This window comes from Hordeum vulgare, chromosome 7H, assembly GCF_904849725.1.
Source record: "Hordeum vulgare subsp. vulgare chromosome 7H, MorexV3_pseudomolecules_assembly, whole genome shotgun sequence".
Lineage (NCBI taxonomy): Eukaryota > Viridiplantae > Streptophyta > Magnoliopsida > Poales > Poaceae > Hordeum > Hordeum vulgare.
In genome coordinates this window covers 593,240,900-593,257,673 of record NC_058524.1, presented here as the reverse complement: position 1 = coordinate 593,257,673, position 16,774 = coordinate 593,240,900, and the positions used below count along the sequence as shown (strand labels likewise).

General features: G+C 46.7%; 1 protein-coding gene and 1 non-coding gene across 3 annotated transcripts; one reads left to right on the top strand and one right to left on the bottom strand.

Annotated features, from left to right (window-relative positions):
- Positions 1 to 6,830: 6,830 nt before the first annotated feature.
- LOC123407927 (alpha-glucosidase) lies at positions 6,831 to 14,413 on the bottom strand. Of its 2 annotated transcripts, none has more exons than XM_045101175.1 (4): positions 13,806 to 14,413; positions 8,857 to 9,518; positions 8,525 to 8,755; positions 6,831 to 8,438 (listed from the first exon to the last, which is right to left on the bottom strand). In XM_045101175.1, exons 1-4 carry the CDS (start codon positions 14,180 to 14,182, stop codon positions 6,910 to 6,912), a joined length of 2,799 nt encoding a protein of 932 aa, XP_044957110.1. In that variant the 5' UTR covers positions 14,183 to 14,413; the 3' UTR covers positions 6,831 to 6,909. The 2 variants fall into 2 exon arrangements, with proteins under 2 accessions (XP_044957110.1, XP_044957111.1); XM_045101176.1 differs by lacking the exon at positions 13,806 to 14,413 and adding an exon at positions 9,919 to 10,391.
- TRNAR-CCG lies at positions 9,591 to 9,663 on the top strand. Its single transcript has one exon. It is a non-coding gene; the product is annotated as a tRNA-Arg (tRNA).
- Positions 14,414 to 16,774: the final 2,361 nt, after the last annotated feature.

Sequence of the window (16,774 nt, the reverse complement as noted above, 5' to 3'; positions counted from 1 at the left end):
CCAAGGACCACCTCGGTCAAATCTGATTCAACTAAAGTTGGAGAAACCGACACTCGCCGGTCATCTTTGAGCAACGGAGTTACTCGTAGCGATGAAACCAGTCTCTCGTAAGCGTACGAGTAATGTCGGTCCGAGCCGCTTCGATCCAACAATACCGCGGAATCAAGAAAAGACTAAGGAGGGCAGCAAAACGCACATCACCGCCCACAAAAACTTTTGTGTTCTACTCGAGAAGACATCTACGCATGAACCTAGATCATGATGCCATTGTTGGGGAACGTCGCATGGGAAACAAAAAATTTCCTACGCGCACAAAGACCTATCATGGCGATGTCCATCTACGAGAGGGGATTTCTGATCTACATACCCTCGTAGATCGCACAGCAGAAGCGTTAGTGAACGCGGTTGATGTAGTGGAACGTCCTCACGTCCCTCGATCCGCCCCGCGAACCGTCCCACGAACCGTCCCGCGATTCGTCCCACGATCCGCTCCGATCTAGTGCCAAACGGACGGCACCTCCACGTTCAGCACACGTACAACTCGACGATGATCTTGGCCTTCTTGATCCAGCAAGAGAGGCGGAGAGTTAGATGAGTTCTCCGGCAGCGTGACGGCGCTCCGGAGGTTGGTGGTGATCTCATCTTAGCAGGGCTCCGCCCGAGCTCCGCAGAAACGCGATCTAGAGGAAAAACCGTGGAGGTATGTGGTCGGGCTGTCGTGGCAAAAGTTGTCTCAAATCAGCCCTATTACCTCAGTATATATAGGAGGGAGGGGGAGGGAAGAGGCAGCCTCAAACCCTCAGGGTTTGGCCGAAATTGGAGGTGGAGGAGTCCTACTCCAATCCTACTTGGAGTAGGATTCCACCTTCCCACTTGGAAACTCTTTCCACCTTGTGTTTTTTCCTTCTCAAACCTTATGGGCCTTAGTGGGAACTTATTCCAGCCCACTAGGGGCTGGTTTATATCTTCCCATAGCCCATGAGACCCCTTGGGGCGTGACACCCCTCCCGATGGTCCCCGGCACCCCTCCCGGCACTCCCGGTACACTACCGATGAGCCCGAAACTTTTCCGGTGACCAAAACAGGACTTCCTATATATCAATCTTTACCTCCGGACCATTCCGGAGCTCCTCGTGACGTCCTGGATCTCATCCGGGACTCCGAACAACATTCGGTAACCAACCATATAACTCAAATACGCATAAAAGCACGTCGAACCTTAAGTGTGCAGACCCTGCGGGTTCGAGAACTATGTAGACATGACCCGTGTGACTCCTCGGTCAATATCCAATAGCGGGACCTGGATGCCCATATTGGATCCTAGATATTCTCCGAAGATCTTATCGGTTGAACCTCAGTGTCAAGGATTCATATAATCCCGTATGTCATTCCCTTTGTCCTTCGGTATGTTACTTGCCCGAGATTCGATCGTCAGTATCCGCATACCTATTTCAATCTCGTTTACCGGCAAGTCTCTTTACTCGTTCCGTAATACAAGATCCCGCAACTTACACTAAGTCACATTGCTTGCAAGGCTTGTGTGTGATGTTGTATTACCGAGTGGGCCCCGAGATACCTCTCCGTCACACGGAGTGACAAATCCCAGTCTCGATCCATACTAACTCAATGAACACCTTCGGAGATACCTGTAGAGCATCTTTATAGTCACCCAGTTACGTTGCGAAGTTTGATACACACAAAGCATTCCTCCAGTGTCAGTGAGTTATATGGTCTCATGGTCATAGGAACAAATACTTGACATGCAGAAAACAGTAGCAACAAAATGACACGATCAACATGCTACGTCTATTAGTTTGGGTCTAGTCCATCACATGATTCTCCTAATGATGTGATCCCGTTATCAAGTGAAAACACTTGCCTATGGTCTGGAAACCTTGACCATCTTTGATCAACGAGCTAGTCAACTAGAGGCTTACTAGGGACAGTGTTTTGTCTATGTATCCACACATGCACTGTGTTTCCAATCAATACAATTATAGCATGGATAATAAACGATTATCATGAACAAAGAAATATAATAATAACTAATTTATTATTGCCTCTAGGGCATATTTCTAACAGTATTTGGGTCTACCATCCCCTGCCTACCAGAAGAACCTAGCCAGCTCCTTGTCAAAGGCGCTATGCACACCTTGAGGCAAGATATACATCCCCATCATATACATGGGGAGGCTCGCAAGGTTAGAGCTAATGAGGACAGTCTTGCTGCCCTTAGACGTGAACCTGCCGCACCAGGGCTCCGCAGGGGACGCTATTTGTCCCACAAGTGGATCAAACCCGCTAACCAAGATCCTGGATTTAGCCAGGGGCATCCCCAAATATGAGATGGGGAAGGCAGCCAGCTTGCAGTTAAGGTTGACCGCGATCCTGTGCTGCTCAGCCTCGGAGTAGCCAAGGACCACAACCTCACTCTTATCAAAGTTAATCTTAAGTCCAGACATTTCCTCGAAGCAGAGCAAAAGGAACTTAAGATTAGCAATGTCCGAGTAATTGGACTAGACATGAAAGAATTGTCCCGCGGGGTGGAAGGTTCAACCTAAAGTCGAGTGTAACAATCCAACGATCATTCTTGAGGCAATTGTAGCGAAGGATCTTTGGATATGACGTTCATTCTTTGGTTTGCTTGGCTCTCACAATGACTTGAATGTGTTGTCGAGATCATCAATGTTTTCTAGGCTTATTACACGAGATGCTTCTACTTGCAACTATTTGGTCAATGGGCATAACTATTTAATGGTTTACTACCTTGCAGATGACATCTACCCTCATGGGTCACACCACTCTAAATAATTGCGCGTCCAAAAGGTAACAACAAATATTCACTACGCCCAATATCTAGAAGCGACTAGGAAAGATGTGGAGAGAGGCTTCAGTGTGCTTCATAAGCGATTTACAATTATTTGTGGCCCTGCCAAATACTGGAGCTCCAAGATTTTATGACAGATCATGACTTGTTGCATCATATTGCATAACATGATCATTGAAGATGAGAGAGATATGCATGAGAACTTTTGGTACATCACCAACGGAAGTTTGATTTAGCCAGAGTATGATCCAAATAGGATCCAGACATTTGTTGAAGGTATTGCATGATCGAGATACTCAACTCCAAGAAGATCTTATTGAGCATCATTGACAACTTCATAGCACTTTCTAGTTGTGTTATTTGCTACATTTGAACTATTCGATGTGTTTTAATTTGAATAATTTGGTTTGTAAACTTTGTTCGTGATTTGCTTGAATCTTCGGAGGTGTTTGTTTTGGTCACTGGTAATGTAAACGTAAATGGGAGCTGATTACACAAGGTAACGACACTGGAATGGACAAACATCATTTTGTTTGGTTGTACAGTGTAAAGGAAACGATTACCTTACCAGTGTTTGGTTTGGCACACAGTAACAACAAGCATTTTTCCCATTTTTTCACGTACAAAACATAACACAGGCTTTCACACATAATTTCCAAGTGCTTCACCAGCACAATTTCAAATTCATCAAACAAGTATTTTTTACATTCATCCAATGCAAAGACATCTTTGAACAAGAATTTGGCTCAACTTTAACGACATTACACATTTTTAAAATGCATATTAGGCCATGGATACAAACCCAAAATTCAATGACACACTTTGAAATAAACTGCATAACTAGTTCATAAAATTGTTTTCATAGGATAAATAGAAAGGCCAAGTTCACGATCTTGAAAGCAGCTTTTCCGTCGATCTTCATCTTCTAAGGCACACCACTGAACACATTTTCTAATCAACCTTGCTTATTTTTTTATCTGCCAATAAGCAAGAGTTAAAATGAGAATAAAGAAATACACAAGAGACAACCAGTAAAAAAATTAATAAGAAAAATATACCAGCAATATGCGGTGCACATAGATAGCTCACATTTCACAATAAAATGAACTAAAAAGAACAATGAACCTGGCAGCATCAAGCAAGCATATTTCTCTCATTTATTGTGTAACTCAATAAGAACAAGTCTCTGCTCATCCTTGCTTCGCTTGTAGGAAAGTAGTATAACTAACTGAAGATAAGAACAAGTCTCTGCTCCTCCTCGAGAAGAAAGAAGAGGCAATGCTGACCTGGTCACTCGGCCACACATTTTCACAAATTTACCACTTGCTTTTACAAATTAGTTATGATCCAGTTCCAAGTCCAACCTACCTACTGGTGTTGTAAAAACAAACAAGATTCCTGGAGCAACTTTATTACAATTGTAGCTGGATGGTGTATAAATAATTGAAACGGCACCAACTTTAAGCCAAACGCCACATGAATCATGACCAGCATCATTATCCACACCCTCAATCATCTATCTATCTATCTACAGACTTGAACATTTCTCCGTTTCCAGAACGGAGAATGGAACTGATAACAGTAGCTTTTGCAGTGGAATCTGCCGCACAAAGCAGGCATATGTTTATGGTTCAAATTTAAGCCAAACGCCACATGAATCATGACCAGCATCATTATCCACACCCTCAATCATCTACCTATCTATCTACAGACTTGAACATTTCTCCGTTTCCAGAACGGAGAATGAAACTGATAACAGTAGCTTTTGCAATGGAATCTGTCGCACAAAGCAGGCATATGTTTATGGTTTAGAAAGGCGTTAATAATTCGCGCCGACACTTTTGAGGCGGCAAAAACCGTGATCACCTGTCCACTGGTGAATTTTCAGTGGCACATCTGATGAGCCAAAACTTGGCACTAACACATTTGTATCTATATCACCCAACCTTGATCTATATCTTCCTTTCAGATTAGCTGGGACAGTTACGTCTATGTGTGTGCCGTCTAACGCTCCAAGGAAATTCTACAATATAAACAACAATGTGAAAATATTAGCATATTTTACCACTATTGAGATCATCTGGTGAATAATATTTTTTCTTAATAGTTATTTACCTTGAAATACTTCCATTTATCATCCGTGCAATCCTCGGGTATAGGTTCAGGTTTCTTAAGTAGCAGATGGTGCAGCTTCAGGACAGCTAGAAGACAAGCATTGAAGTTTCTACTAACCGGCTCCGGGCTTCGATAGAAGAATTTTCCTACTGTCCTATTTTTAAGATGGTGTGATAATACATACAAGAACGATGCCACTGTCTCCTCTAAAGATGTGTTCCTCGTACCCTTTAGACCACTAACATCTCTCACCATCTCACATAATATATGAAATGTTCTCCTATCCATACGAAGCTGACTTATACACATAGCATCGCTCTCACCAATTAGCCGGTACAAGTTCTCTCCCCTTAACTCTCTAATTTTAATTCTCCTTTCTATTTTCCAACATTTTCTCTTATAAGCTAATGCAAACATTAACCACACATAATAATATACAAGCATGATGGAAGTGGTCAGATTCAAAAATGTTGCGTTTCTCCTTCCACGTCTCGCACTCAAGGGAAGACGAGCCATAACTGAAAAGTAGAATGCGATATATAAGCATAAGGAAAATATACATAATTAAGGTGCAATTAGTCATGCAAAGAAAGGAAGATAAATTTGATGTCACATTTGTCTGCACGGCACCAACAAAAACTGGTGTATGTCCTACTGTACACGAGCGAAAAATATAGCTCTATAACAACAGGCATCATCTGGCACCAACAAAAACTGGTGTATGTCCTTCATTCAGACAAGAAAAAGCCCCTTTTTCATTTGTTTCCAGGAACGGTTCTATCAGTTGATGAGTTAACTAATTGATCAAGAACAAATATATGCTACACATCATCCATCACAAATAACTAATTGATCAAGAATAGATAAAGAACATGCATTTTTCGGACTTCCAGATCAAGAACAGGATCGGTAACCTAACCTCCAGATCCACGGCACGAGGTTGATGGAGGAGGGATAGATCAATTGGAAATCCGGAGACGGGCCTTGGTGCTCCTCGTCGCTAGCTTTAACCATACATCTCCGTCGGTGGCGTGGCGGCGGCGGCTGGCGTTCCGGCGGCGTGGCGGCGGCGGCTGGCGTTCCGGCGGCGTGTCTTCCTTCCAAGTGGCTAGACCAGGAGGAGAGGACCGAGGGGAGTCGTCGGCGGCTGGACGGAGATCGAGGGGAGGTGGCGGCGGCGTTGGACTTGAAGGAGATCGAGGGGAGGTGGCGGCGCAGATGGGGATCGAGGGGAGGCGTGGAGGGAGGAGGAGCGCTCGGGGTGAGGAGGTAACGCGCGTTACCGGTGGGGGGTGGGGGGCAACGAGGGATAACTGGCCTGGATCTGATTACGGTGGAAGTTGATTACAGTGTGTTATTACCAAACATGGGTAAAGGTATCTGTTTACACTGTAAACGGATGCGGGGCAAAAAAAGATGAAACAAACACCTCCTTCATATTTATGATTAGTATCTACGTATATGTGTGTTAATATTTAGTTGCAATGTAATTTATAATTGCATAAGTTCAAAAAAACAAGATTTGACACCGTTATATTTAGGGGATCAGTTAGGTCCAACCAAAAGTTAGTATAGTAAATATACTTCACTAAGGTTTGCTCGAGCGAGTGGCAGAAATTCTTTCCGCAATGGTGGTGGACGGCTGAGTGCAGCAATGGCGATCTCTATTGCAGAAAAGTCACTCTTAAGTGAATTTCATTTTTCAAGAAAGCAATGTTTAACTTCTTTGCCATGATACACAACTAACCATTTTGTGATACGATAATTGCTTCACGTACGCTAGTCAATGTACATCTTGAGTACTCCACCCTCATAATGAGAGCCGTTCAACGTCAAATCATTAATTATTCATGAACTAGCTAAACAATCATGCCATTCCACCCTCATATTCGAAGCCATTCATCTGGCTTTAATTTCTCGCCTTTATTCAATCAATGTTATGGTCCATATCACAAATTGCCTAAATTTTAATAGGACATGGCGACCTTCAGTTCGAACTCCTCCCCGACGACCAGCGACAGCCCGCCGATGTGAGCGACGCCGCCGAGTCCTCCTGCGTTCTGGTACCGTGTGCCGGCTGACGAGCTCGCCTCCACCTCCGCGCTGTTGACGTGGACGGTGAGCTTCTTCGGCGCCGCCGGCGACCGGTGCCCCATGAGCACCACCTTGCTTATCACCAGTGTCCTGCTCTGTGCGTACGAGTTGTGCACCACCTCCGACTTCACCTTGATGGCCCCGTCGCTCCCCATCTCGCAGCTGAACCTTACCATGCTCCAATCGCTTCTCCCGCCCATCTCCGGCGACTCGCCGTCGTCCAGGAAAAGGTCCCCGCTGGCCGTGCCGTCCTCCGCGAGCGCGACCAGGAGGTGGAACGCGGTCCGGCGCGCGCGCGACGTAGTCAGCGCGCTCTGCTGCAGCGGCAGGATGGTGCCGCCGGCCACGTGCACGTTCACCGTGTCGGCCGGCGCCGGGAGCGTGACGTGCTTGCCGGTCCGCGTGGCGACGGCGAGGGAGTAGTCGTAGAGGCTGTACCACCGGCCCGCCGGGAAGTAGGCGTCGACGGTTGTGGCGCCCGGCTCGAGCACCGGCGAAACGAGCACGCCGCGGCCGAGCAGGAACTGTCTGTCCACGCCGTACGTGGCGACGTCGTGCGGGTAGGAGAAGAAGAGCGGCCGCGCGATGGGCGCCCCCGTCATGTGCGCCTCGTACATGAGCGTGTAGAAGTAAGGGAGCAGCTGGTACCGGAGCCCGAGCGCCTTCCTCGCCGACGCCGCCACCGACGGCCACAGGTACAACTCTCGCCGGACGGTGAAGATCGCCGAGTGGTCCCTCGAGAAGGGGTAGAAGGCGCCGAGCTGGATCCACCGACCGCAGAGCTCCTCTGTCGTGTTGCCGTTGAAGCCGCAGATGTCGGCGCCGATCATGGGCATGCCGAAGAGGCCGAAGCTGAGCATGGTGTTGATGGAGTAGCGCAGGTCGCCCCACGTGGCGGCGTTGTCGCCAGTCCAGTGAGCGGTGTACCGGCCGGAGCCGACGAAGGTGGACCTGCTGAGCACGAAGGGGCGGCGGCCGGTGTCCCTCAGCAGCGCGCGGTGCGTGGCGCGGGCCTCGAGGAGGCCGAAGAGGTTGTGCGCGTCGTACTCGGTGACGCCGCCGTAGTGCACGGCGGAGGCCGGCACCGTCTTGTTGTTGATGGGGCGGCCCGTGCCGTCGTTGTTGATCCGGTACGGCGGGTCGTCGAGCGCGTTCATCGGCTCCGGGTTGTAGAAGTTGGAGATCTCGTTCATGTCGATCCACAGCCCGTCGACGGGGATGGTCCGGCGGAAGAGGGAGATCTCCCGCGCCCAGAACTCGGCGGCGCGCGGGTGCATGAAGTCCGGGAAGTAGACGTCGCCCGGCCACACGTTGCCGACGAAGTTTGTGCCGTTCCGCTTCAGGAAGATGTCCTGCTGCATCCCGCGGACGAACGTCCCGTACGTCGCGTCGATGCGGATCCCTGTCATCGTCATCAAATAAATCAAGTTCCATTTTGCTGCTACATTTGATCGATCGATCTCGATGGTGTCGTGTGTATGTATGTACCTGGGTCTAGGATGAGGACGTATTTCTGGGCGTTCCGGTGAAGCCGGTCGACGAACGGCCGGAGCTCGGCGGCGGTGAAGTTGACACGGTCCAAGGTGAAGTCCTTGAACCCGTCCATGTAGTCGATATCGGTCCACATCACCTCCAGCGGGATCCTGGCCTTGGCGTAGCCGGCCACCACACGCTCCAGGTCAGACACGTTCAGGTACCCGTACCGGCACTGGTGGAACCCTGCAAGCAACCAGCATTCGCCATGGCCGTTCAGCTCATACAGATGCAAGAAACAGAGTACTAGTGTAAGTAAGTGCAGGAATGCAATGTCAGCTCCTTACCGAAGGACCAGTACGGCATGGGGGCAGGGCGGCCGATGAGCTGGGTGTACTGGTCGACGACGGCGAGGGGGTTGGGGCCGGCGAAGAAGTAGAAGTCGAGGACGCCGCCGATGACCTTGTAGGTGACGTAGGACCCGCCGTAGAGCACGTCCATGCCGTTGCTGCTGAGCAGGAGCACGCCGTGCGCGGTCCCCGGTGGCCGCACGTCCATGTAGAAGGGGTGCGAGCCGTAGAGGTTGACGTCCACGTAGGACGCGCCGATGTCGGCGTTCCAGAGCGTGAAGGAGTCGTTGTGCCGCAGCCGGAACGAGCTCTTCGTGTGCTCGCCCAGCCCGTACAGCGACGCACGGCCCGCCGGCAGCGCCGACGTCACCTCCAGGTACTTGTCCCTGAAGACGAGGCCGGGGGCGGTGTCGAAGAGGATGTCGCCGGTGGAGCGGCGGGACACGGTGAAGCGGAACGGGGAGGCGTGGACGGTGAGCACGAGGTCCGAGCCCGCGGCGGACAGGACGCGGCTGCCCTGGAGTGGCGCCGAGGAGGCGGGCGGCGCGTCGTGGAGGACGTCCGCCGGCGCGGGGCGCGGGATGATGTCTTGCGGCACCTCCCATCGCGGGTGGTCGGCGTCGGTGATGCGCACGCGCAGCCGGCTGTCCGTCTCGAGGCTGCCATCGGCATGGCAAATGAAATGGTAAGTATATGAACAAGTACCTGAATTACAAAACCGATATCACAGTGGTCGCATGGCCTAATGGATAAGGCGCTCGCCTCCGGAGCGGGAGATTCTGGGTTCGAGTCCCAGTGTGATCGGTCACTGTAATTTTTTTGCTCTTCCTGTACACTCCCTACAGTCTACAGTCCTTTTTTTGTATCTTCCTCATCATAGGAACTTGTACGTCGGCCTGTCGGCGACCCAATGAACTCAGAAATTTCTCTGGGGGAACAGCAATTACTCCTAACGAGTAGTCCGGACGGACGATCAAAGTAATCACTGGTCACGCTACCTACTCCCGTCTCCCGGCGAGAGTGAGAGTTGAAGATTAACCCAAGCCACGAAGCACTTGCCTTGCAGTGAGGCGGAGCCTCTGGACACCAGGCCCGAGCGCCGCGTCGGCCGGCGTCTCGCCGGCAAGCGCCAGCTCCAGCCGCGCCGACAGAGCGCTCCCCGACTGGGTCACCGACACGACGTCGTACCCCCCGCCGCCGGAGCCATCGCCCGAGGGCAAGGCGACGGCCAGGGGGAGGAGGACGATGAGGAGGAGGGTCACGAGGGGTGGACAACAGTTGTCTGCCGCGGACGGCGTCGCCATCGGAGCACGCGCAGGGAAGGGGAGCACCGGGTGTGCGGTGCAGGCGCAGCGCAAGGAGGCCGGCCGGGCCAGCTAATATAATATAATGTGCAAGACAGATCCGGCTCTGCGAATAAGTAAGCAGTGGCGATGACCAGCCAATCAATCAGTCGGACAGGGATGCGATTTTGTCTGCCAGAGAAATATTCCGATCCTTGGTTTCTTCAGAGGAAGGATACAGCACAGCTGAACTGACAAAGCACGGCGCTTTCCACCAGTTTATTAGCAGATCCCGAAGACGATACACGATGTGCTTCATTTAACATTGCTTCCTGAACTAAGTAATAATTGAGTAGTAATGATCAGCTAAAAGGCCGTGAGCTTTTGGCTTTGCAGGCTTGAGGGCAGCGTAAATCTGCAGTGTTTATTTCTGTAACGTACATTGGCTTGTGGACTAAATGAAATCAACTCTTGATGTTAACCGCGCAGTTTAGCTACTCATGTTTGGATGAATGTTAGGGCTGCCGAGTTGCTACAGGCGCGTACCAAATACGAAGACGTATTGACGGTTTAATTTAAGCTGCTAAAACGTCTTTATATTTAGAAACAGAGGCAGTGGTAGTTACTAGCTGTACCGTCTAAAAAGTTAATCCGCTGACAGAACTGAGTAGCGCGGTCTGCGCAGATCGATGATAGCGCCAATAATTTGGATCGGTTTTGGAAAAGAAATGGAGGAGGATCTGCTCCGTTCTATAAATGGATTCCTGACAAGATCATATACGTGCAAGTTGTTGGCTACAGTGGTTTCAGGAGCATCGTAGCGTGTCAATCAAGAGATAAAAGATCCGGATAACAATAACTAATCTGTGCCTTTGCGTTGTTGTTGGATCTATAATATACTAACAGTGCAATACCATTTTCCTGCCAGTAGCTGTAGGGCTGGTTCACTGGTGGCGATTTTTGTGGACACAAATGATATTCATTACTTAAACTGAATTTTGTTTTACTTTTGTAAGCATGTATAGTAGATTCAGAACAAAATCAAATGGGGCTGCATTGTTTGAAGCTATTTCCTCCTTTTCTTTTTACACAACATATTAGGTTGCCTTATGTCAAACTTTATAAAATTTGACCACATTATGTTTAAAAGTATCAATATTTAGAAATTACAATACCAAATAGATACAATACAAAAAATGTACTCAATGATAAATATAATGATATTGATTTGGTATTGTGAATGATGATATTTTTATCTATAGACTCGGTCAAATTTTTAAAAGTTGACGTAAGACAAATTCTATATGCTGATTAAACAAAACGGAGGGGTTACCACTAAATTGTCACTCTAGTGTAACTCAACTCATAATTTTGTCTGAACTGGTTTTAAAAACGGCAACTTTGCTTACTCAAAAGGGAAAAAATGCACTTCTTTAAATAAAGAGAAAAAATGCAATTGGTTATAAGCACAATTCTCACCAAAATTCCATTTTTCTAAATCAAATGAGATTTAAGAAAATCATGGTCAACTTGGATAGAGGTGATCCAAATGTCGTTTAATTGGCACACATAATTTTTTTTAGAATCACTAGAGTAAGGAAGGGTGTGCAGGATAACGATTCAATCTCAACGTCTTTGCTGGATTCTCTCTCAACAATTAATAAAGAAAATAAAAAATATCAGTTTACTAGATGGTACATATTTTCTTGCCAGTAGTTGTGGGACTGGTTCCCTGGTGGCGATTTTTATGGACACAAATGATACACATTATAGTTAAAAAATGATATTCATTACTTAATCTGAATTTTATTGTACTTTTGTAAGCATATGTAGTAGCTTCAGAAGAAAAACAAATGGGGCTACATTGTTTGAACCTACTTCATCCTTTCCTTTTTACACGACATATTATGGTTGTGAGCACGCAAAAAAACATATTATGATTGTCTTAAGTCACACTTTATGAAAACTGACACATTTATATTTAAAAGTATCAATATATACATTACCAAATAAATACAATACAGAAATATACTCGGTGATAAATATAATGATATTAATTTGGTATTGTGAATGCGGATATTTTTGTCTAAATTCCCACTATCCTCTAACTCAACTCATAAATTTGTCTCGATTGATTTTAAAAAGGGAAACTTTGCTTACTCAAAAGGGGAAAAAGTGCACTTCTTTAAAAAGAGAGGAAAATGCATTTGGGTCTAAGCCCAAGTTACAGTTTTACTGAAATTTCATTGATCTAAATCAAGTGAAATTTAAGAAATCATCATCCACTTGGATAGAGATGGTCCAAAAATGTCATTTAATTGGTGCATGTAAACAAAATTTAAAATTTCTATAGGATGGAAGTGTATGTAGGATAAAATTATGCTTCAATCTCAACGTCTTCGCTGGATTCTCTCTCAAGAATTAGTAAAGAAAATAAAAAAAACAGTTTTTTATTGTAAAATATATGAAAGTGGAAGTTGAAGTAAGTGTCAAGGGTTGAAAAGTAGATATCCCATCCTTAAAATTGAAGGAATATATACACAATTAACTTGTATATCTATGTTAGTATCAGGGTTTGTGGTATTGATAAATTGCTACTCGGTGAGTCCTTGGTCGATCATCCCCTTCCGTTTATAAGCTCCACTTTATTCCCTTTTTTCGAGGGTACACTTTCTTTCATATATCTAGTCCAAAATAGAACAATGAGCAATGTAAAATACTTTAACGGAATCGATTTTTAATTTTCTCCCAGGCGATGAAGTAAATTATATACAGTCAACCTAATTTCTAATTTATGGTGTCTTCTGTGATATGACTCAAATATTTATTTTACATAATACTCCATCTGTAGTTGTATGGAGTGCGAAACATGTAGTAAATTTTTGTGCGTGACATCAAATATTGATGCACATAAATACATTCTTTTCACGGTACCGGACAGAGCTACTTGCCAAATATTGACGTGAAAGAAGGCCGGTGAAAGACAAAAGCATAATCCGGCCGGAACAGTGTATAGTATGGAACTATATGGACCATGCATATACCTCTCATGATGTGAGTTTGTGACCACCTTATCTGCACCACCCTTTATTTTGTTGGCTTTCCTTTGGAATTGGACGGCAAGGGTTGTCCGAGCATGCATGCATGGGCCAAAAGATGGCGACGGTACGTACGCGTATGCAACGTAGTACGTGACATATCATCTGCTCGGCTACTCCTACTACGACTACATGTAGCTGCCTTTTGCCGTGTGATCATTCGTTGATGCCGATGGCGATGGGCCATGCGCGCGTGTACGTGACATCTCATCTACCGGCGTGCCGTGCGGTTCGAGCAGAGCACAAGTCACGAGTGTTTGGACTGTCTTCGTTGCACTGTGGCTAGTCCTGGGTTTGGACCAAAAGCATTAGTGGCTGTCATGTGATGTACTGCTGGGCATCAGAATCAACTTCGTAGACTTGGGCTAAGAAAGTGGTCACGCTCGATCGCGAGTAGTCCGACACGCGGACTGGACACGGATCAGTACGTACTACTGATTAGATTCTCACCACTACGCGAGGTCCACACCACGCTTGTCTTGTACAGAAGAAAAAAAATGCTCCGGCATGCGTTGAACTTTTATGTCTGGAATCCCGTAAAAAAAACTTTGATGTCTGAACGCACCTGGCGTACACGGCGAGCCTCTGCACGTCGCCGGTGGACGACGCGCCGCCGGTGGCGGCCGCTGCCTCGGCGCGCAGCCGCCGCCCTCCATCGTCCACCGCGACGCGGCTAACACGGTACCCGCCGGCGGCGAGCGGCCCCTCCTCCTTGGACGAGCACAGGCGGGGCGCGAATAAGCAGAGACACAAGCAGAGCAGCAGCAGCGACCGCGTCGCCATCGGATGGGGCTGGTGTGTGTGTGTGTGTGACGGTCTTGCGCTTGTCGCTGTGTCGATCGGCGAGCGATGGCACCTGTACTTATAGGATCGCCGGCCGTCCAAATGGACCAATCGTGGCCGCTTTGGTTGGCCGGTTGGTTCGGTATCACGGCATGGCATGGGGGAGACGCGAGCAGATCATGGAATCCGGCCGTTGCCCGGCACCGCGCGCCCAGGGGTAACGGCATGGCGCGGTACGGGTCTTCCTTCCTTCCAGAGCCGTCGGCGGCGGCTGCGGTCGACGCATCGGGACCGGTGCCGGCGATAAGACCCAGTGGGCTGTTACTTGCCGCAACGGTGGCGAGCGGCGAGTGGTCTACGGGCGGGGTGAGCACGTACGCAGACTCCCGCTGACCGGCCCGCCCTCCTCGCTGCGTGCGTTTCTTAATTCGTTCGTTCATTCAATCAATCGTCCGTGTAAGATATACTACGTAGTATACTAGGCAGGTGCGTATTTCGAGCGTATACGGCAGCATGGATTTTTCAAAGGCCACACATTTTCTCTGACTCGACGTGCACGTAACCTTGCGATGAGTCCTAGTGCATTCATAGATCTGGCATTTCTAACCGAACCTCTACAACCGTATTTTTTTCCCAACAAAATAAGGAGTTTTATTTCAAAGTAATAGAGTTACAGTCTAGAGGTAAAATTTCCTTGATAAATGAGACCATTTGTGTAACCACACATATGTAGTACACTTAGAACGACTATACCTTATCAAACAATCTGCTACTCTATTTTGAACACGATGTAATTTTGATGGAACAAACTCCATATCAACCACAAGTGCTTTAATCTTCAAAGTCAAATGAGCGTATGCAGAACGGTCAACGTAGTCATCAACAAGTGTAGATAGAGCCATGGACGAGTCAAATTGAACGTAGATCCGTATGTTGAATTGCAACAGCCATATCTTGCATTATCGTGTGGATCTCAGCCTCGAGTGCATCATTGCAATGAAATAAGAATATGTATGCCGCAAAAATAACACTACATCATACCTCCTTAAGATCATACATGTCGCCGCGGTACTATTTGCAGTCGAGAAGGAACCATCAAATGATAATGCAGACTGTCCCTGTGGTGGTGGTGTCCAACATAAGGCTAGTTTCGAAACCGGCACAATGAACGCGTTATTAGTACTGATCAAAGGCATCTTTCCCTTTGGTATCTCCTCAGACGAGTATTTGATCGTTATCAAGGGACCGTCGATAACTTTGGAAAAATTCAAACGAAACGTATGTGGGAGTAGCATCCTTATCATGGACTATATCATTCCTTAAATTCCAGATTCTCCACACTAACAAAATAATCATGCTTCTAGTAGTTGCCGAACAACCATCCAATAATAAAAGAAGCCAATCCTTCTCTGAATGTTGTAGTCGCTCTAGCGGAGGGAGAGGCCAAACCTCCCGCATACGCTCCCAAAGCTCGTGTGCATGATAACAAGTAACGAGCATATGAAAACTTGATCCATCCTCCATACCACAGATCACACATGTAGCACGAACACCAATATGATGCTCCACCTTACCTAGCATTGTAGATAGTGCGCGCTGAAGCTTTCCAAGCTATTACTTTCATTTTTTGCGGAACATCAGTACACCATTTTTCATTGCACAAGAGAGGCTCGTAAAAAGAATGCTCACTCCAGCATAATAAAAAATAATTAAACAAAACTTGCGGAACAGTTGAAATGTTGGGGGACATCCGAGGATGGTCAGCCATGGCTTGTGTATGAATGATGGATGGGAGTAAACTTTATATTTATGTTTGGGAATGGCCAATAATGTGTTTAGCATGGAAGATACGAAAATCTGTGTTGTGACATTGACAGGAAAATCACACCACCCAAAATTAAAATTCATCTCAGTTTAAAACCATGAGCTCTCGCACCTCTGCAAGCCGGTGCTTCCCTCTGCGAAGGGTCTTTCTATTTACTTTTATGTTATTTACTCTCATGTTATTTTATTTTATTTGAGTCATCGTCTCCTTACTAAAAGCACCAGACCCGAAAGCACTATTGTCATTCTTATGCATTGAGTCTAGTTAATGTTGGGTGTGAGCACGATTGGATGTTTTCGACTCCTAATTACAATGTTTAATCGTTGCTTGAACCTCAGAGGTGCTCTGCATTTATGTTTTGCAATCTCAAAAAGGGTTGGCAAGATACCATATCATCATGTTACATCATGATTGTTTTCACAAATTGTTGGCATATGAGATATTTTATTACTTCTCGCTAGTTGGTTATCTTATTACCATGAGTGAATATAATGTCTAATTGTTATCATTGATATGATTATATATGATCTTTATGCTCAAAACCTGAACACTAGCTAAGTATATATACAACAACGAGAATAAAAGAGTTTGCAAAGTTTTCTTTATCACTTTCAGTTTGTGAGCTTAAATGCTTGAGTACAAGCGATGCATTAAACTTGGGGGAGTTGATACGTCACAAACACATCTACTTTTCCAAACACTTTTGCTCTAGTTTTGAAGTCTAATTTGCATGAATTGAATGAAAATAACCGGGACTAACGTTGTTTTCAGCAAAACTGCCATGGTGTTTTTGTTGTGCAGAAATAAAAGTTCTCAGAATTGGACGAAACTTTTTGGAGTTTCTTTGGACAATATAAAAATTATTGGAGCGAAGACCCACCAGAGGGGGCCACCTATTGGTGCCAAGCCAACGGGGGGCGACCACC

Excerpts from the sequence above, each read along its gene's own strand:
- LOC123407927 (XM_045101175.1), bottom strand. The coding sequence starts at position 14,182 with ATGCCATGCCGTGATACCGAACCAACCGGCCAACCAAAGCGGCCACGA. Across the intron at positions 9,519-13,805 it reads AGGCTCGCCGTGTACGCCAG|CCTCGAGACGGACAGCCGGC; the intron begins GTGCGTTCAGAC and ends TGCCGATGGCAG. Across the intron at positions 8,756-8,856 it reads CATGCCGTACTGGTCCTTCG|GGTTCCACCAGTGCCGGTAC; the intron begins GTAAGGAGCTGA and ends GGTTGCTTGCAG.